This window comes from Lepisosteus oculatus, chromosome 1 (genome assembly GCF_040954835.1).
Source record: "Lepisosteus oculatus isolate fLepOcu1 chromosome 1, fLepOcu1.hap2, whole genome shotgun sequence".
Taxonomy (NCBI): Eukaryota; Metazoa; Chordata; class Actinopteri; order Semionotiformes; family Lepisosteidae; genus Lepisosteus; species Lepisosteus oculatus.
Window position 1 is genome coordinate 18848754 of NC_090696.1, and position 21050 is coordinate 18869803.

General features: G+C 47.9%; 1 protein-coding gene across 2 annotated transcripts in view; it reads left to right on the top strand.

The window, feature by feature from the left end:
- Positions 1 to 350: 350 nt before the first annotated feature.
- The window catches only part of rbms2b (RNA binding motif, single stranded interacting protein 2b), a 54659-nt gene continuing 33959 nt past the window's right edge, over positions 351 to 21050 (top strand). Inside the window, exon 1 of one of the 2 annotated variants that reach the window (XM_006629262.3) lies at positions 351 to 696. In XM_006629262.3, coding sequence (XP_006629325.2) covers positions 625 to 696 — 72 coding nt within the window. In that variant the 5' untranslated portion in view covers positions 351 to 624. Of the gene's footprint in view, positions 697 to 12876; positions 13195 to 21050 lie in introns of those variants that run through there. The other variant, XM_015344156.2, reaches the window with a different exon arrangement.

Here is a 21050-nt window from a genome sequence, read left to right on the forward strand (position 1 = left end):
GAAGGAACTTTTAAACGCTAAGCATGTTAACTGAGCAACTAACTTGCCACTGGTTGGCTTTCTGTGTTTGTTGAGATCCGGGAGTTGCTACTGTGATAGAGTGAACGACATAATAAAGTCAAGGCTGTGGAAAGTGTGAATGACTGGAGCGCCATAAAATATTAATCCAACACAACCAAAAGCTCCGAGCTGCAGAGACAAGAGACGATATGGATCCTGCAGCACCCATCGGATCAAATGTTGTTGTCACACCGAAGTTTCTACACCTTGGTCTACACAAAGTAGAACACGTCAGCTCGTCGTCGGGTGATGGGTTTGCAGGCGACAGGAGAGACCGTCTGGGCGCGAATGAGGTCGCTTTGGTGAAACGGGGAAGGCACGCCAGGAATGCTGTCGGCGAAGTGCTGTTGGTTTGTGAATACGGCGCAACCTGGGTGCGCGCTGTGTCCTCCGCCCCCTCGCCGTGGCGCTAGGACCCGGGGAGAGCGGAGACTAGCTGTTCGGCAAGCGGCAGCGGCACCGGGACTCCAATCGCTCCCCCGGATTCCAGCGTGAACTTCCCTCGGCTGACGTCAGCTGGCAGGCTCGGCTGTACTCGCCGCTCCGGACATAGCGCTGTGAAAAATGCTGCTCTCCGTGCCGCCAAGGACAGGACTCAACCCTTACAACGGCTACAACAGCAGAAACACCAAAAAGGTAAACCGATCCCGCGTTTCGCGGTCCGCCCCCGCTCTGGGCCGGCCGGCGGGGCTGGTTCGGCGGTTTGGGCTGACAGGATTCGGCGAGCCGCCGAGAGCTGCAGTGTCCTTGAAAGCGAGACGCGCGGAACAGCAACTTCAGTATTCGCAGAACACGGCTGCTGTTACTGTACTGTACCCCGCTGCCGTGCGAGTGTCACACAGAACTACGGCGGCGCCGGCGATTTCCTCCTTTTCACCTCAGTGGGCTTTTTGCCTTTTGGGTTAATGGCACAGAAATGTAACTACAGCGAACGAACTTGCGCGGAGAGTAGAGGACTAATATGATTATAATGGGGGTGGGTGGTGTGTTTGGGGGGGGTGGTTGTTGATATAGTGTTAGTGACGAGGGACAGGCAAGGGGGGTGGGGTGGTGAAGTAATCGATTATTGCGACGAGAACGGAGCTGCACTCTCAGATTCACGATGTAAAGGGGGGGAAAAACACCTCCCTTCTCCCCCAGTCTTTTAAGAGAGCGGAGAAGTTTGGCAAAAGTTTTTTTTTTTGTTCTATTAAAACCAAGTGGTAGGTTGCCCCACCCCTAAAAAAGGGGGACAGAAAGAATCCCACTACGAGGACTAGACTCGAGCTCTGCTTTGCCATCTTGACGAATCGTTAAGAAATTCAATCAAATCGTCAACCCCCCCCCTTCGCGTTTTGGGCCAAAGATATTTGACAACCCCGTCCCTCCCCGGTGAAGGACTCGGGCCTTTTCTAAAGAAAAGACCATTTGAAAGATATTTCATACTTATGTAACAGTGGGTATATGCGCTACTCGCCCAGCGTTGCCGTGCGGTCAATTTTATTGTGACTTTGTTGCACTTGAGGGAAAACAAGTCGTTTAACTTTATGACGTACAGCGAAAACTGGAGACAATGCCTTGTTCGCAAGTCGTCTCAGCACGAACTTCACAGCGAATTCCTAATACAAGAAAGATTGTGTATGGCCAATAAAGTGATCTTATAAAGGGAAACTGGCCGGCTGGGGTTGAACGGGTATCTTGTAGACATGGAGGTTTCTTCTTACAGATTCAAGTTATCGCCTGTGACAGCAGGAGAGAATAGCTTATGCAAAACGCATGAATAAATGGGAAAGGTCAGTGGTAATCTTTGCACCTAAACAATCTTTTCCGAGCTGCCGATTAAAGCATCATGGACTGAAATGTTTACCTTATGGCTCCCGCTTGTATCCGTGCAGAACCCTGGCCCTCGGGGTTTCCCTACCCGTGTCTGATCATCCCCCCCACCTCACTGCCAACGCGGTGCACAACACACCGAACCATCGGTCTGGAAGGTACTTCTGACTGTTTCTGCGTGCATCTTGAGAGTAAATACTTGGGCTGTTGGGGGTAGACGCAGAGCCTCAGATTGATTCTGAACATGTCTGTGTAGTATTAACTTAAATATCCCACTGAGTTTCTGCCGTGGAAAAACAACCGCAGAAAAGAGAGGGGTGTTGCAATTTGCTATTCCGATAACTGCGTACGGAGCGGTTTTAAAATGAACGCCGGCCCTGCTCCGGCGACAGCCGACAGTGACGGCTCAGGTGAGCTCGTGGGGTCGGACTGCTGTCCCCCCAGCGCGTGCACCTCCACACGTAAGCCTTTCGCACCTCGCGCTCGCCCCGGCCAGGCAGCAGGGCTCGCCTTGTGCCTCGGCTGTCTGTCGGCGATTTCACCGGCTCTTCACCTGCCCGGCTGCTGCCCCCGCCTTCGCACCTGACCCGGCCGTGCAAAAAAAACAAACACGTTAAATGAATTGCAGCAACGTGAGAACGGTAACGATTCTGGTCGTGGCGAACGTAAAATAGTCAACATTTGCTGGTCAAGTTGTGCTTTAATTGCATGTTTGGAAGCATATCAAGAGGTATCAAGACACGCCTGCAGTCTGTATTTGTGGTTGGCTTGTCAATGTCCGTCATGGGGAGGCTCTGAAAAACTCTGATTGTTAATGTGCCATAATGCTACACAAAAGCGGTGCTGGAAAGCCTGCACGAGGGAAAGTGTTAAGGAATGGAAAGAACGTGTATTTTAAATATAAATCTTACGGATGCGTCATGCGCGACGGTCTATGAAGCCTTGCAGCATGGGGTACTGTGCGTCTCCGATCTAACGCGTATGCTTTTGATATACTGTAGTGCTTTTTCTGCAGCGTCCTGTTAGGTGCAGTAAAACGTTAGATAAGGCGCATAAACCTCTTAAGAACCCGGCCCTTTGAAGAGGTCTGGCAGTATTGGTGTCACCTGTATGAACTGTATGTAGACAGAAAACAGATTAATTATTAGTGAAAGATGCTCCGTTATACATACTGACACAGGTGCTGGATTAAGTGAAACTGATGCACGAAACAGCCTGTGTTTTTTGAGACGACAGAGAGAGTCTAAGGGCGCTACCTATGGCCCAGTGCAGTTTCACCGAGAGGAGAGCACGGCGCAGTTCCACCTTTTCTCCCTCCTCCGTCTCGCGCTCCCGGTGGGAGCAGAGCAGGGCAGCGCTGGCCCGGGGGACGGGCCCTGGTGCCGGGCTGGATCCGAGGGAAGGAGGGAGGAGGTGTCGGGCGCTCTGGCGGGATGGGTCTGGGCGGAGTGTAAACAGGCTGTCGGCAGGACGCTCCGTCTCTGAAGCCGGCGTGGGGCTCGGGCAGCAGAGCACAGGACAGGACGAGTCCTTGCTGCCCGAGCTCAGCCACGAGAGGCTCTCAGTGCCCTCACACCCCGGCCACTGCGGACTTCACTGCCGGCCTCACCGCTCAAGATCCTCTTATTTAGACCTTCATCTCCTCTTTGTGCAAGGGCAGGTAGGGCTGTGGGGAATAAGAGAAGCCTGAGCCAAAAGCAGGGCTGTCAACTCTCGAGTCCTGCAAGTTGTATAGGAGCTTTTCAATGCCTAGCCGATTGATAGCAAAAAAAGGGCAATATGGCTTCTTATCCATATAAACTTGATTATAAGATTCCAGGTGGACAGGTAACCAGGAGACCCTGTGGTTCTCATACAGTGATTTTGCCCACCCTGGGTTTAAAAGTCTATGGGCAGGCTTCTGCTACACAGCTCTTGGGTCCTGGGTTGGATCCCAGCATTGAGAGATCATTTGTGTGGAGCTTGCCTGCTCCCTAACAGGCTCCCATGTCCTTTTGCTAGCTATTTCCCCACCAGGCTTCGCACATGCAGGGACGTGGGGTCATGTGTCTTTACCTCTGTGCTGCACTGCATTTTAAACATCAACAGCTAAACATTCCACTGCGCTTTAGCACAAACACCTGCGACATTCATCAGGAAATCCACAACCATTGTTGACCTTATAACATAAGGAAAGTTAGGTAAATTTAGGTTAGGTTTCACCGCAGCTAACTGATTCAGGGATTTCATTAACCACGTCTTGAAAGAAGCAGGGCGTTTGCTTCGACAACATGCCAGGGTAGCTAGTTCCAGACTCCAACCACCGCCGGTTGCCCGTTTGCCCAAGACTTGAAATCCCATCAACCTAGACTGGACTATTACTGATACAGTCATTTCTCCAGCAGTGGAGCTACACGTGCTTACTGGAAAGACAGAACTGTGGAGGTCACATTGACATACGCCTCGATTCCCAGCACACAAAAACACTACCCTGCACTCGTGGAGGAAAGGGATGGAAATTGTCCTACCGGTTCCGCTTTCCTCCCATCGGTCCAACACGTGCTGGCTGGGTTTGACGGGCTTTTCCGAAAGGTCCCACATGCTGTGGCTCTGTGATGTATCGGCAGCCTGTGCTTCCAGGGTCAGCTCTGGCGTGTTAAGGCTGTCTCCGGGATGAGCCGCCCCTTCTGATAATGCACAGCTGGAGATGGAGCACGATCAATGGACGGGTCAGCAGAAGGCACCAGTGGGGGGGGGGGGAGTGTTGCTGGAGGAATGGCAGCCCCTGGCCACGGCCTCGCTTGCACCCTGCCAGACCTCACTCAGTTTATCAGAAGACCCAAACAGCTGGCACGATGACGTTTTTGAAAATGGCAGCTGATCCCTCCTAAAGGGTTCTAGTGTGGTACACCTTGGGGTAAAAGAGCCAACCACTGCAATGGCCAAAGAAGATAGGCGACATGTGTCAGCAAGTTCTCCCACCCTGTCTGACCTGCTTTGAGCTCTTTACTACAAAATAGTTTCCCGCTGCAACTTGGTCAAGTGGCCTCTTCAGTACTGACGATCCAGGATTTTCAGTGTGTCGATCATTGTTTAATACTCGCTGCGTACAGGGAAATGGTGAAAAGGTGTGGATTTGCCATTGGAACATTTCATCATGACCAGCCCGTGAACTTCGCTGATGGCTTCAGGCTTTGCCGGTGAAGTGGACTGACAGTTTACCTTACCAGGAGGCCAAACAGGGGACTGGTCCTGTCTAAGCGTGTGCTCAAGCTGCCCCATTTCTCCACCAGCTTCAGGATTCCTGTCGGTTTCTGCCGCAGTGGAAGGCGTCGTGTATGTTTTAGTTTTCAAACCCTTGCTGTGACGCGGTCAGTCCAGATGCCAAATCCTCTTCATGTCAGCAGGACAGAAATGCCTCATGCAAGATGCACATTGCTGCCAGCAAGCCGAGTCTCCCTGCTTAAGAAACCACTGTCCTTGATTGCTTCCCTCTTGAGTTCTGGTGACTCCAGACATCGGGGATCGGTGTTTTTCGGACGTGTGGCTTGAATGTGCCATGTTTTTCATATTACTAGTTTTGAATTTGTGGGTGTTGTTTTGGGTGGGACTGGGCAGTCATGCCAGCAAAATGCCAGCAGCTCCACGATTCTGAACGATTCTTGCGCCAGACGAAAACAACCGCGTGGCTCTCAGAGATTCATACCTGCTGTGTCCAAACAGTTTGCACACTTGAGTTTCCGAACGAACCTTGTAAAAACACTACTGTGCAGCCCGGCATCACTATCAGGCTTCTTAGATTTGTTTTCCCTGATTACATAAAAAATTGCAGAATGGGATTTATCATTCTACCCAACATGTATCTTCAAAATGCATGTGATAGTATTTTAAAAGTAAGCTGTAACAGCAATGAGAGGGATGAATGCTTGGTGAGACAATACCAGGAAAAACAGTCTGATCAGTCCCCAGCACACTGTCGCTAGCCCTGTCCCTGGGGAGTGCTCGGAGTCACATGACCGCGGCAGCGTGGTCGTATCCTGTGCTCTCGCTCTGCGGGAGGTCGGGGCTGCTGGGAGGAGTGTTTATGGAGGAGGAGGTGTGGTTGAACGGATGTGGACAGTGGCACCGCAGGTCAGTTAGCCCGCTTTCCTGGAAGTGCAAGATGGAGAAACATCCCCCATCACATGTGGATACGCTAAATAAAACTCCCAGTCGGGCACCTTTCATTGCCCGTCTTCAGAAAGGAACCCAGCATGTCTCTCTCCTCGGCCCATGGCACAGAGGAGTCAGGGACATAAAACTGAATTGCAAATTATTTTCACCTTTTTTTTTATCTCAATTGCTGTTCAAGTTAACTAGCCACGGCAGTGCTGCACTCACTTACATAAGACCTCTATAGAAAAATGCTTCACTATGCTGTTGGTTCCATTTAGCTCAAAAACAGGAATGGTTGAGCAAGGATGTCAGCTGGAGCAGACACATCTCCCACTGTGTACCACTGCTGTGTAGCAGTCCGAAGACCACCCATCTGCCCCTGCCTTCCCAGTTTTGTGGTACTACACAGCATTCCCAGCCACAGTGGTACAGCCTGGATTGAAACTTGCAAACTCTGGGATTGCAGGACTCAACCACCTGCACTTCAGGCTCAGGCTTGAACCAATGGTGAATCTGCTTCAAGCACTTTGTCACTAAGCAGTTATCCATGCTCAGAAAACCTGCCTAGCACTGGGAATTTTGTGGATGGCTTAGGCTTGAGGTGTAACTGCTGTACAAAGAAAATATGAAGATGCAGATACAAGATGCTCCCTATGTCTTATGATAGTAAACCGAAGGAAGAGCCCATTCTGTGACATCTTGATAGAGGCACTGCAGTGACCTCTATAACGTTCAGACAAACACAGCAATGAACCCTTCACTTCTTACATCATTTAAACCATTATGAGAGAGGTAAAGCTATACTGAGCACTGCACCGAAGCCTTACTAAAAAATACATGCTTAGTTTCTATAAAACTAAAAATCTTCTAGGAGACTTACTTTTCTGAAAAATGAATGCAAAGAAGTACTACTGTCCAGCTCTTTAAGGCAAACAGGAGAACCCAGACTTGGTCAGTGCCCGCAGAGTGATGTTTTAGAGCTTTTACATGCTCTACACTTCATCTTCCAGATAACCAGCAGCAATCCACACCCAAGCAGCATTTATAAAACCCACACATGGGCCTCTTAAAAATTACTTTAGACGTTTTAGGGAGGATTGTGTGTGTGTGCGCCATAGTACCAGTTTTAAGCCCTGAAACAGATCAGCACTGCAGCATTCGTTCTTAGCTATGAAATGTGCTCCAGCTTTAGGGAGAAATTGCACTCTACGAGGCCACTGCTTTACTAGCACCCTGGGTAGTCTGTGCTGCTTCTATTCCTCATTAATCAAAGACCTGCCAAGGAAAATATGATCATTAAACTCCAAGCAACTCAAACCACATGTTGGGCAAGCATATGTGGCCATAGACCCAAGTGAGCTAAAAATGAGACAAAATTCCCGTCACTTGTGAAAATCGCGGTTAAACAAAAATTCCTCCCTGCGTAGAATTTTAATATTGCCCTTTGTATATACAGCGCCTGCTATTCCTTACTGCTTTTCCATTGCCTGCATCTCTCCAGTTTGACATCGGATTCTCATCGGTGAGTTAATGAGGATTAGAGAGGCAGCTTCTATGATCTCGCCTGCCAAACCGCCCGCTGTCCCTCCAGCAGTGTCCAGTATAATGCATATGAGGGTGACCCATTCCTCAGAAAGAAACACTACAGCCTTTTCTGCTGTCCTGTATATAGAAACTTTAAGTGCCTTACAGTGATATTTCATGAAAGAACAGCTATAAAAAATAAAGAATATTATCCCTTGATAACTTTTATTTTCAAAACAGTAATAATTGCTTGGATTGGCAATGTGCTTTTATATCCCAAAGAGCTGCAAGTGCCTTTACGCGTGTATGAAGTCACCCATGTGCTCCACCACCACAGTGATGGCAGCAGCCCCACTGCACTGCCGATCAGGTGGAGGAATGAGGAATGGAATGAAGAGGGGTAGTTAAGGAGGCCAGATTAAGGAAATCCCGGTCAAACACACAAGTATAACAAAAGAAAACATACATGGAAAGCGTGTGGGATTCCGCACCAAAAGAAAAAAGGGGGCTGATTAAATCCAGTTCTCAAGACAAAGAATGAATCTGCCAATACTCCATCACCTTTCCTGGATTCGAAAAGTTTACAGTCATACTTCTGTCTGGGAGACCCCCTTCCTGTGTGTAAATACAGCCAAGCGGCATAAACTGCGCTTCCAAGGAGAGGACACTGTTCAGACCAAAGGATCATTCAAGGATTGGAGCCCCCCCATGGTGCCGGAGGGCAATTCTTGATGAAATGTGGCGGGAGAGGGCTGCGGGGGTATGTCCGCCGCTGCGATGCAGTCCGGGAACCCCGGGGGGGCTGGAAAACCACAATCCATGCCGGGATATTGGGCAGAAGCAAAAGGAGGAAGAGGAAGGAGCGGGTCTCGGAGGACAAACGGCAAGAGCCGACGTGGATGTCTGTGCCCCCGCACGGTGCCGGGTGGCTCGCCCGCATCCCTTTGTGCCGGAGTTCACCGGGAGTTCAGGTGGCGGGCCGGAGAATTCTTGACGTACAGTATCTCTTTCCCATACCTGTGGTTAAGGGATAAATAAAGGAGAGGAGACGGAACAAAACAAAAACTCTGCAAGGGGGAGAAAAAAGGGCCCTTTGTGCGAGAGGTGATTGCAAAACCAGATGGCAAAGGGTTTCAATTACGGAGCTTCTTCCACCCTGCCCCCTTCTCCCAAATTCCCCCCTCTTCTGTGCCAAAGTGATGGAACCGGAAAAAACCCCATGGAGAAAACAATGGCCACCTTGGTTTTTCTTATGCCCCTCTTAACAGACAGAATGTATAGATCCCGATAAAAACGTGTTTCCGACGCCTCGTTCCGATGTGTTTCTCAATCCGTGACTTGGGGGGGCCCACCCTCATTCCAGACATTTATCTTATTCCAAGTTGAAAACGGGATGCTTTTGAGGGGAATGGCGCTTGCTGCGAGTGGCCCAGGAGCTGGCTCTGAGTGCAGACTGCTGTAGGGTATGGACTGTGTCATCTGCCAACTTTAGGCTGGGGAGTCTCGGAACCTTTTGTTGGGCAGCCCAAATCCAAGCACCGAAAAATCAGCAATTTCTGAAAACGTGGAAAAATTCATGTGCATTCAGTCAAGCCCATGATTTTTTTAATCAAACATTTTTTGAACCGCAAAACATTAAATTCTTCAGTTCTCGTGAACCTTAATTAAGTAAATTACTTGCTTAGTAAATCCATAACATCCCCTGTCCAATGGTCACTGCCTGGCATAGGAATCTCTATCTCTGGTCCTGGACTGCCCCAGTCCAGTATGATAGGCTAATCTATAAAAAACACCTACTTTTAAAGAATTAAAGAATTTTAAAAGGAATACCTGCAATTTACTAATCACCTGTGGAAGTAGTTTGGGTTAAGGTGACTGGTCCTTGAGAACAAAGAGATGTTCATATTTTTGGCCAACCATTGCCAGGATCCGGGGGCTGTAGTCGGTCAGGGTATCCTAGGTTTGCAGAAAAGCAGTGTTCCCTTTCACCCTTGACCTGTCACATGCCCATGGGCTTGCAGTGCTGCCATCAAGAGCTGCGTCACACCTCCAATCACTGCTGCCGTCTCCTGTGTGCGTTCCAGGACACATGGAGCATAAGTCTCCGATTGGAGCACGCCTACGGAGGAGTGTGTGTGTGTACGCAGCATTCCTCATTTCCCCTCTCTGCACTGGTACGAGGGTCACAGCAGTAACAGCAGCAATAGTTACTGGCGATTACAAACGTTGTATGGTATGAGAAAAAAACAGAAATAACTGGCGCAGAGTTCTTTGGAGACCAGTGGTGCACAGTAATTCCCTCCGTCAGCGTGTTTTAAATGCAGTGTTTAAGCAGTGAAAGATTTTAAGATAAATGAGAGGGCACTGAATGGACCGACAAATCCCAGATCATGAGTGTGCTCCCCCAGGAGTGGAGCTGGGAAAACTGAACTAGCAATCCAGAGGGGGAAAACAATCCTGATTGTGGAATAAAGTTGCTCTGTAGTTTTGCAGTTTTGGGACAAGCAGAGAATCTGTATCCACACGGCAGCTTTTTAACTCCTCTGCTGCCACTCGTGTGTCAACCAGATTTGATGATGGCCATGTGCTCTTGAGAGAACATTCTGCAGCTCCTTCAATAGGTAGAGGTTACCTTATCACGAGAAGCAGCTTTCTGGTTGATTTAGATGTTTGTGAATAGGTACAACTTAAGATATGGAAGGCATTTCATATACAGCCACAGCGCCCCAATGTACATATTAACTGAAAGAATACTGCATGACAGAGTTAAAAGAAGGCTCAGCTGAACAGTTAATCTTATGTATTCTTTTTATTTATTGTTGTTGTCATTCTGTAATGTGCTTTGAGAAACCACCTTTAAAGGCGCTATATAAAATAAAGTTTATTATTATTATTTTATTAATCTTTAACATTCAGGGTTTCTGCCTGAGCAGGTAAGTGCTTCCAAAGCTAACCTCAGAGGAAACCGCAAAGGCATTCCAGTATTGCCCAGTGAACACTACAGAAAATGGAATTGAACTTCACTCATCTTAATTTTTTTCAATTTACCCAAGTTGAGGGAACAATCCTGAACGCTCCAGCCTGTGTCGCTAGCTTCTATAACAGAGGGCTCTGTAGGTCATGTAATAGTGACTAAGAGCAAAAGAGGACTTCATCTTCTGGCGGTGAGGCATAGAGTTGTGGCTCTTCCAGTGCAGGATCCATTTCAAGTCAGTTTTAATTACTTAATTGATCGCAAGACAAGTCTAGTTACAGCTAAGTAGGAGAGGCCAAAGGTGCCAACTTTTTACGTTTTTTCCATGGACGCTGGGTGCTTCTGGGAGGATATGTATGATCCCAGTTGACAGGAATAAGGAGACAAATTGGGCTACGGGTCTAGCAGGGCCACCAGTAGAGTAGAGGGGAGAATGGAACTCTTCTGTTGAACATTACACTTCTCGTCATGGGTGCACATTCCTGCCTTCTTAGTTTTCTCCCTGCACACTTGATTCTCTGGAGTCAGCACCTATGCATGAGACGGTGACAGTGGTCCTGAATGGCGCTGCCATATCTGTAAGTGGGCAGATGGAGAAAGGACTGGATACTGTGATGAATTTTTCTGGCTGACTAGGTGGTTTTAAAAGCGACTTGCACTTGGACTTGTTTATATGACTAGGCTCTACTCTGTGGAAATCTGAGCGAAGTACCTTGCTACTCAAGGGTGCAACCCACAACCTTTAAGGTACACGTCCAGAGCCCAGAGCGCTCTCCCCGGTAGAGTACTGTGAAGCTGCGGAGGAGATGTTCTGTCCAAAACCCGCAAGCCGGAAAAGAAAACAATAAAGGCTGCAGATATTGTACTTGTAGAGCAGACAGCTTGTAGGCTTGCGTTTCTGTAGGTGCTCCTGGGCTCTTCAAAGCAAGGACCAGGTTTGAACAGCAGGTCACAATGGAGTGGTTTTTTAATATATTTTCTCTGTGACTCAGCAGAAAGAGGGAGGGGTGGATGTTTGTGCTTTTGAACTTTTGCTCAGGGATGGGATTTTAATTTTGGAGGGTGGCAGGGAAACGAGGAAAGAATCTGGGACTAGCTGGATGAAGAAAATTAAAGCAAAGAAAAAGGAAAATAATATCATGTCAATCGTGCATTATTTATAGGACTTCTGCTGCGAGAAAGGATGGGAAGGATTCATTTAATTTACTGTCATTCTGTGGTGGTATGGATGTTAGCACTGCTGCTGTACAGCTCTAGGTTTCTGGGTGCAATTGCAGACTGGGGTTCCTTCTGTGTGGAGTTTGCATGTTCTGTATTGGGCTTCAGATTGAGCATCGGTTTCCTCCTAGCGTCTAACAGCAAGGTTAACTGGCATCTCCGGATTGTCCCTGTGTGTGTGTGCCCTTCGAGGGACTGGAATCCTGTCCAAGGAAATCTTTCGCCCTGTGTGTGCCCTAGTCTCGGTTAACTCCGCACTGAAAAGTACAAACGCAAAACATGTTCAGGCCGCGGAGCCGCCTTCTGGAACTTCTGGTGGTGGAGCGAACCTCTGCTCGTACCTCTGCAGCTGGCACATTGCTTTGGCCCTCCTGCTCCAACCACAAATTAATATCAACTTATTTCATAGTGACCCCATAGCCCTGACAGACCCTGTCTGCAAGATTATAGCAATTAAAAACGCCAGCCTCTGAGTCTGCCTTCCTACTCCAGGCCCACTGTTGTAACTGACTTTGTTTAACATTGTTTCAGGACAAGCGAGACTAACTTCCTGCCCTCTTCCCCCCCCTCCCACCCCTTTCCTTTTCTTCTGGCGATGCTCTGCTGCTGGCGGAGAGTCAAATTGCACAGATTAATGTCTTGGAATTCCAAGTATTCCCCGCTCAAACAATGCGCTCATTACAAGAGGGGTGTTGGCTTTTGCAAATCTGCCTCTCTCTCCTTCTCCAAAAGAAAAAGTTGCCCTTCTCAAAAGGGCTGGGAGGCTTTTTAGAAAAATCAGACAGGGAAACCTGTAAACTGCAGAATTCAACCAGGACCTCTGACCTGTAATTTGACAGGAAGCTGGAAGAAGTTATTCTTTTAAATAACTAGCATTTTTAGCCCTCCTCTTCCCAGTCCCTCATCCTGCCTTTTCCACACCTTTTTTTTTCTAGACTGTCAGTGGTTTTGCTTGTGTGGGCGGGAGTAGCAATTTTTTTTATACAGAAGGTGAACCTTTTCTCTTCCCGGCTTCTCATACCGAAAGTTTTTTTTTTTCTGTGCACCCCCCATCCCCCCCCCCCCACCTCTACCCACCACCACCTCGTCTCCCGCCTCCCTCCCTCCCCCCTGATCCTCAAGAAGCAATCCCGACTCGGGATTGTGTAACATCCTGGAATGGGAAATGAGTACAAGGGCTAGGAGAGAAAGGGAGATTGTTAAGGACGAAGAGAGAAGAGAAGGAGAAACGAGCCCTCCTCACTGACTTTGAAACTTCTCATGCCACTGAGCAACGCAGAGCTGACGGCTGGATTTTAAGGATAAATAATTGGCATCCGAACGCGGAGTTTGGTTGGAATTCCTTGAGTTTCTTGCTTCGCGTACGTCTGGGGCAGTGGCGTTGGTTTTGGCCGTCTGTTGGGAGAAGCTCAGGCTACCTGGAGAGGATGATCTTCTCGGCTGTGCCTCTCCGAATACCTTCTGCAAAGCAGGTAGGGTAGAGCGGGTTACTCTGGGATTCTCTGTGGCTTCGCTCCCTTGCTTACAACATCTGCGTAATCTTCTCTTTAAAAAAACAACGGAACCCCCCCCCAGAAGCATGGAGGCTATACACTAACACAAAATAGGCTCAGGTTATCGCAAAGCAGGTTTCACGGTAAGCACTGCAAAAGATCTTTGCGGGTCTGGCGTTTTGGAGTATTGCTGGATATTTCCGTGCAGATGTTGGCTGCTGCCTGCCTGGGACCATGTGCTCGGTGCAGGCAGAGCCGGTTGCAGGTGCCGCAGGGCTTTGTGCTAGGTCTGGCTGTTGTTCTTTTCACTCAGCTTGATTTGTTTCCAGGTTTTTGCAGAATTAATTTTGGCTGCGAGCAGTCAGCTGGGTTCTCATCAGGCGCTCCCACAGACATGTAGGTTAAAGTTGATTGGCTTCTCTTAAGTTGTCAAAGGTTTAATCTCTGGTCCTCGTGAACCGACCACATCTCAGTCAATTAGGTCTTATGCTAGGAAATTATTATATGTAGTGTGTCTAAGCAGACATCTTTCTCAAAACCTTGAGGCTATTAGCTATAGCCAATACTTTTATTTTCACTGACTTCCGTGATGTGGCTCTACGCTGTAACACCTTGATGCATTCACATTTTTTAAGTTTAAAATGTGGACTTATTTTTCCTTCTGAAGTTCCTCCTTAAATTTCAGAAGTAGCAATTGTGAATGAATGTGGCTCACCTCTAGGTTCCAGGCCAAAGGAAAGGAAATAGACCTGCTGAAAATTGTGCTGTCATCATCTCCTACTCTTCACACTGCAAGAGCACAGGTGCTTGATAAACCAGAGGGGTCTCTGCTTCGTGATGAGCTACTGGAGAGCTGGGCAGCCTCAGACCCACATGAGTGCTCCCACCTGGGAAATCCCAGTCATGGCTAAGTGTGCCCTGGAGTCCAGAAGTCACTAGATTAGATTTGGGGTACACCAACAGGGGACCTTGACTACTTGAGCCACTTTAAAACCCCATATACAAGAAAAATACTAGATTGCAACCTTTGAATCCTAACACTGCAAGCTCACAGACACAGAGTGATGCACATCTCATTTTTCCCCAAAGTTGCGTTGTCCTTTTGCAACAGGGTTGATAAAACTCTACAAAGTCTGCAAACTGAAGTACCACAGTACTGCACAGGAGAAAATAAGGGAATCTGTTAAACAGCTGGGGTCTTTGCTTTTGCACTCTCGTTTTTGTTCTTGGCTGCAGACAGACTTGGGGGTTACCGTGAGTGGAAGAACTGAAATGCTCCCCTGAAATCAGGTGATGTGGAAACATGTTTGATGGTTCTGCAGCTGCTGACTTGATTGGGGATAGCTGTGGGTTTGTCGTCAGGGTTTTCGGTTTTCTGAGGCTGGTGTTTGTGCGCGTGTGCGAGCGATGATGACGGTGTGCCTCATCGCCTGGGAGGCCGCTTCGGTGTTCTCTCCTGTACGGTGTCCCGGCCTAACCTGTCCAACCTCCCCGAAGGCCCTACACCTGCTCACAGCACACAGCACACAGCACACAGCACACAGCACACAGCACACAGCACACAGCACACAGCACACAGCACACAGCACACAGCACACAGCACACAGCACACACACACACAGGCCCCTGCCTCTCCGCTGTAGATGTACCGCTACCTTCCCAGGGTTACAGTCGCTGCACTGAGTGGCAGCCCCTCAGTTCCACTGCAGGAGCATGGAAGAAGGTGGCAGAGCTCAGATAAAGGGCCCTGCCCATACAGCTTGGCCGGGCTCTGCAACAGCTAGCTGGACATTTCTAACCAGCTTATGGTCCAGAAACAGAAGCTGGCTTTCATGGCTGAAGCTGTAGCGTGAGAACAAATATGACTATGATAGGATTACCATGGCGGAAAGTCATTGAGAACAGCTCTAGATGTTCCAGGTGGGATAACAAAAGACTTGTGGAATTCAGGACTGTCCCATCTTGGATGCAAAACACCTCAGTGCCTTTCACCACGTGACCTTGTGCAGAGAATAAAGTCCATTGTGCAGTTTTTTCATTTTCATTTGGGACTTGGATACATTTTTCCAATATTTGATTTAGAGTCTAAATAGCTCAGACGTATTGTACCCACAAGCGAGCTGCCTTGGAATGTTGAACAGCCTTTTCTTTTCACAAAAATGCTGAAACTCATTTTCAGCATTGTTACTAGGACAGACGACAAAGCTGCCCGCTAGCACTCCGCGGTGAAGTAAAGGAAGGAAGGGTGTTGGCAGAGCTATTTTTGCCTCACGCCAAGGTGTTGTCCGGTCTGTCTGGGGCCAAGGCGATGTGGGAGCTTTCCCATGGCTCTCCTGCGCTCACACCAGGCACTCTGTGGCTTGCCTCCACATTACACAGTCTGTGCCACGACGGGACGTCCCGCAGAGGACCGGCAATCCTGTTTTACAGCTCATCACAGCTGTGGTCTGCGATCATGGGAAAACAGACATTATCGGACCCCGAAGGTGAAACAGGGCTGTCAAAGACGAGCCTTTACTTATGCCTTTTGCAGTCCCTTACAAAGTGGATGTGTTGCCAAACTTTCTCCCAGTTTAACAACTGTGAGGAGCTCTAGCAAAGAACTTGTGTTTTTGAATGAGCCTTGTGAGCGTTTATAATGCAGCTAGTTACATTTAGGTATGTTTTAATGTTTTTGTGATATATGAATGCCTGCAGGAGATCCTGACGGGGTGGTTGTGGTGCAATAAGGGGCCTTAGAAAGAGGGACAATAACAACTGAAGATAAAACATATCTTTTTGCAATGAGCATTTCAAAGTCAGTTCAAAGAGGGACTACAGAATTAGTTCCTTTTATGTCAAATCGAAAGCGCCTTACATGTGCACACATGCACAGCTGGTCTTTTTCTGGAGCAATGTGATTAAACCAGCTTGCTCAAGGGTAACAGTAGCACCCCATCCTGGATTTGAGCCCATTACCTTCCAGTTGAAGACACCAGAGCCCTGACCACTTCTTCACATTCCTGGAGATGACTGAATGTTTAATGTACATACAGGTTATAGAAACTTCATCTCTTTCGTCTTTACAAGTGGGATTTCCAGGGGACTCAACACTCCAGCCAGAACCAGAGGACAACTTCAGGGCCAACAGTGAAACAAGGAAACCTGAGAGAACATTTGAAATTGGGAAGCAATTCTGTTCAAAAACTTAAAATCAAAGAGTTGTGGGAGTCTGGTACAAATGGCCAAGGCTTGTTGTTTAAGGACGTTCTCTGGTGGTCCTTCAAGAGACAACTGGACAAGATCCTTGGATTGATAATCCTCTACCATATAAAATAAGCTAGATGGGGTGTCTGGCTTCCTCTCATATGTAGCCTTACTTTACATACTTCAGTTGCATCCAGGGGTATCTCATTCTTGTTCCTTTCACTGTAGTGAGCCTCGGGCATGAGATCATGGCCCAGAAGTGGTTCTTGCTGGGCTGTTTTGTATGGCAGGGGGAAAAGCCAGGCGCACCTGAGGCAGGGAATGAAGGAAAGGGAGGGAAAGAGGGCGTGCAGATGCAGTGGGACTAGGAAGGAAAGGGAGGGAGGGTGTGTAGTCTCTCCTGCACTCTGCAGTGGGACTGGAGGCAACAGGAAGGCACAGTGTGGAGGCAGGGGGCTGCAGGGGCATGTCTGAGTTGGGAGAGCATGTCATCGCTCAGGTTCCTGGAATGTGGCTGCAGTGATGAGGCCAGGCCTTTATACAGACCCTGGGCAGGTCAGTAAAAGACAGGGAGGGAGGATTGCTCTCCTTTAGGAGGCTGATTTACCCTAGACAGCTATTCACTTAGTCTGTTGTGTGGTGAAAAACGAGAAGAGTCTTTTGACAGAACTCTTTTTCATGGTGTTATTTCTGTCCCTTATTAACAGAATAACAAAGACGTTTCCGTTAGACACCACTAATGTTCTAGCAAAGGAACAAATGGAAAAAAAATACCTCCCCCTCTAGTTAATCCCATTTTTTGCATTACATTTCAGGCATGTACTTGTGGGGTCAATGGCACAGAGTTCTCCAACAGCAGCAGGCAATGAACAGTAACGAGCTGTTCCTTTGCTTTATTCCTGTGCAAGTCTCCGTCATAAGGGGAAAACTGAGAGGCACCGAGCTACAACGCAGTCTCCTCTGCTCTGTCTGAATTGTAAAATAGGCATATTGCAGAAGGAAAAGAGGAAAATGGGCACTGTGGTTGTGATCTCTGGTGGCTCTTACAAATGTAAGTCTTCTTCTTGAAATGCACACAACTCCAGATTTCCTTCTCGGTGTGTAACAGGTTTAATGTGAGGATTGCGAGAGCTGGAATCGGGGAGGGGCGCGCTCAATGGATGACGAGCCATATTTCTTCCGTTTCTTCGGCTTCCAGACGTACTTTGAATTTCAAACGTTTTGCGCGACAGATCTCAGGCCCCGTCTGAGACTGCAGGTGCTCCGACAGATTCTCCCACGTGAGCTCGCTCCTGCAGGTGTGCGCCTCCAAGGCGGTAATAACTGCAGTGCTGAAAGCCAGCGCTGGGGTGAAGCGGTCATTTCGGGGGCCTGTCTGCTCCGTGTCTGGACTGCGGGCTGAGGCGGCTCATTGTGCTTGTATCGCAGAGGAATGAGGAAATAAGGCCAGGGGTCATCCAGGATTGCCTGGGTCTTGGAAGAGGCAAGCCCTGTACTCCAGCAATGCTGCTGATCAACAAATCGTACTTCATCTTTTACCTGATCAACAGTATGGCTGAGGTTTATAAACTTGCCTCCTCAAAGGCCTTTATATGCTGTTCAGCATATGAAAAATCTAGTTTAATACCACCCAAGAAAGTGCTGAAATACCCTTACACAGGCACATGTGTCCTCTGATATTAAAAACACTCAGTTGTAGCCGCTATCCTGAATGCCTGGACATGCAAGGCAGCTGGAGAGAAGAAACTCTATTAGCACAGAAGGAAAAAATTAAAAAAGCTAAGAAAAATAATAAAAAACGAGATAAGCAACTATCAGGTAGTCACCCTGTTGGGTAATTTTTGCCAGCAGATGACCAATTCATGCTTTATTCTGGAGCAGATTCTGACTATACTCGGGCTTCAAAGTATAGCAATGTGAAGTGGCTATGTTAACTATTAAGCCCTGTTAAGGGCTTGCTTGCAAAAAAAAAATTGACTGCTTTTTTCATCCTTATCATAATATTGATAGTAAAACCCTCTCTTCACCCAAGCACGAGAAAGGTGCAATGAGCTCTTACAATCCTGAAGGCGTCCTAGTCCTTCAGAGGACAGACACACAGCGTACACTACTTTAGCAAGGGGGGAAATTTCTTTTCTGACTTTTGGATTGAGACTACGGTGTGATGTCGGGGTGGAGAAGGGATTGGGGGGGATCACAGTTTGGCAGGGTTTACCCAGCGTGTAATAAAAGGAGGCAAAAAAGAGGGTGAAAGCTGTGATTGCACACCCTAGGCGTTCCCACACACAGTGATTACGAGCGAGCGCTAATTTTCCAGAGCTGGCAAAACACCCAGACCGAAATCACTTCAAGGTGGAAGGGGAAGGGGACGGTGGGGGGGAGGGTGAGAGAGCCCTAAATTCTGCCCTTCTTGCCTCCTGCTGTTCATTTGCCAGTGACTGTGAGGCAGGCTGGGGAGGTCTGGCAGGAGGGGGGTTTTCAGGGATGCCTCCCCCCCCCCCCCCTCCAAATAAAAATACTAGCTTTCAATGTACCAGCTTCCACATTCTCTCCTGCCTGATAATTACTGTTTGTGGTTGTCGCAGGACAAATAGCACCACAACACTTTTTAAACCCCAGCTTTGATCACCATCTGCAGGTGCCATTGCTTGGGTAATTGGCGAGCTTTTGTTTCCCTTAAGCTTGCTCCTGGGCCAGACAAAATTTATACTCGGGCCCCGCATTCTTGTTCGCTTTTCTCTCTCTTGCCAAAAACGTTTTTTTGGAATCAATTGATTGAAGTGCTCCAAATGCACCATGTGCCCGGTCGTTGAAATCACTCCGCAGCAGGACTTTACATAAGCAGCACATTCTTTTTGCAAAAGCTGTGGCAAATAAGTGATGGTGTTTTGCGCCAGAAGGGTTGCAAATTGTAACAGTAGTCCTTTTGCAGCAATTTAATCTGTTACCTGCTCTTTCCAATCTTTTCTTCACACTGCATTTTCTAGGACCTAATATCAGTGTACTGACATTGAGAACACCCTTTAACTTCTGCAGCAGATCTCGGTTTGCCATGGTGAGCTTCCTGTTCCAGACAATGGCTTCTGAAGATGTCGTGCAACATTGAGAAAGTGATGTGGGGACATATTTGAGTGGTGCACCACCCTTGCTGCATGCTACATTACCAGGAGGATCCTTGAGATTGCACTGCAATGTGCAAATGTGCAAATGTGCAAATGTGCAAATTTTCTTTTTCCTCAAACAGTACCTTAGCAAGCCAAATATCCTCTCAGATACCATAAGCAGGAACATAGCTTGCCAAATATCCACTTAGATACCGAAATAACAAGACCATTACACAGCTGTGTAATTTGATTTGCATGGCGTCAGAAGTAACAAGAGCGCGCAGATGTTGGAGACGTGGGTTTCAGGGCTACACCGACGCCAGCAGTCCTCCAGTCCTCCCCTCCCTGTCCAGCAATGCCCTGTGCTGGTTACCCACCATGTGGTACTGATGTCCCAACTCTCTGGGAGCTGAAGTGCCTGGTAAGCGCTTAGAGTAACTCGGGCTCAACATGCCGCCTTGCCCAGCTCTGATCCGAGTTTGGCGCTGTCTAGATGAGGCAGAGCTCCACCTGTGTGTGTCCTGAGGGGAATGGAATGAGAGCCAGGGAATGTCGGGACCAGGGAATTGGTAGGGTGTGGATCACTACAGTCAATCCCAGACACTTGATGTCACTGAACTGTGCAACGCAACAAAACCTGGGGATAAGAGGAAGACTGAGATCATACCATGATTTATCTCGGAATATCCTTGTTTAAAAATGGGTTTAGACTGAGAAGCACTATAAATAGTTACGAGGCTTTTATTTTTCTTATTTTGATCCATTTTAAAAAAATTTAACCACATCCTGGAATCTTTTCTTTGCTATTAAAGACAAGCGACCCTTTTAACAAAATCTTGATCAGAAAAATGTTTCACAGTTTACCTTTATATCAAACAGCTTTAAGCCTGATTTAGACATTGCTGGACAGTACTAACTGGCTCAGTTATTGTAGCTAAGAATTGTAGTTGACCCTTTGCTCAGATCTGCTTAAGCCGCCATTACACATTTCAATTTAGACCTTCGTAAAAGTTTTTTTTTCCCTCCGAATGCTGTTTTAAGTTGAACAGGAAACAGCTAAACAAATGTTTAGTTGGATAAACAGAAGGCAAACTCTAAACTTGCGTTTAACTATTCATGGATACCACCCTTCTTCACTTCAAAGCAAAAAAAAAAAAGAGAAACATTCCTGCTGTAAAAAACATTGAAAAGCATGTCAAATCTTAAAAGCCAGGGGTTTTACTCCAAAGCAGGGGAAGCAATGTCTCAGATCACTCATGCACATAAGACTGACCAAAAAATGCCCTTAAAATGAAACCGGTATTACTATTGGACGTATTCTTTGAGAAAAAAAAACTTTTGCGTGCTTTCACGCCTGACTGGATGCGAGTACTGGGTTGGCAGAGAGGTGCTGGAAAGATAGCTAGTGCGAAAATGACAGAGTTTCCCCCAGGCTGAGCACCGAGGATAGTGAGAGAGGAGGGGAGGAAGCAGTGGCGATGACGAGGGTTAATTTCCCAGAAACAGCTGAGCCGCACTAATGAGACACTGCCTTCTGACTCATGG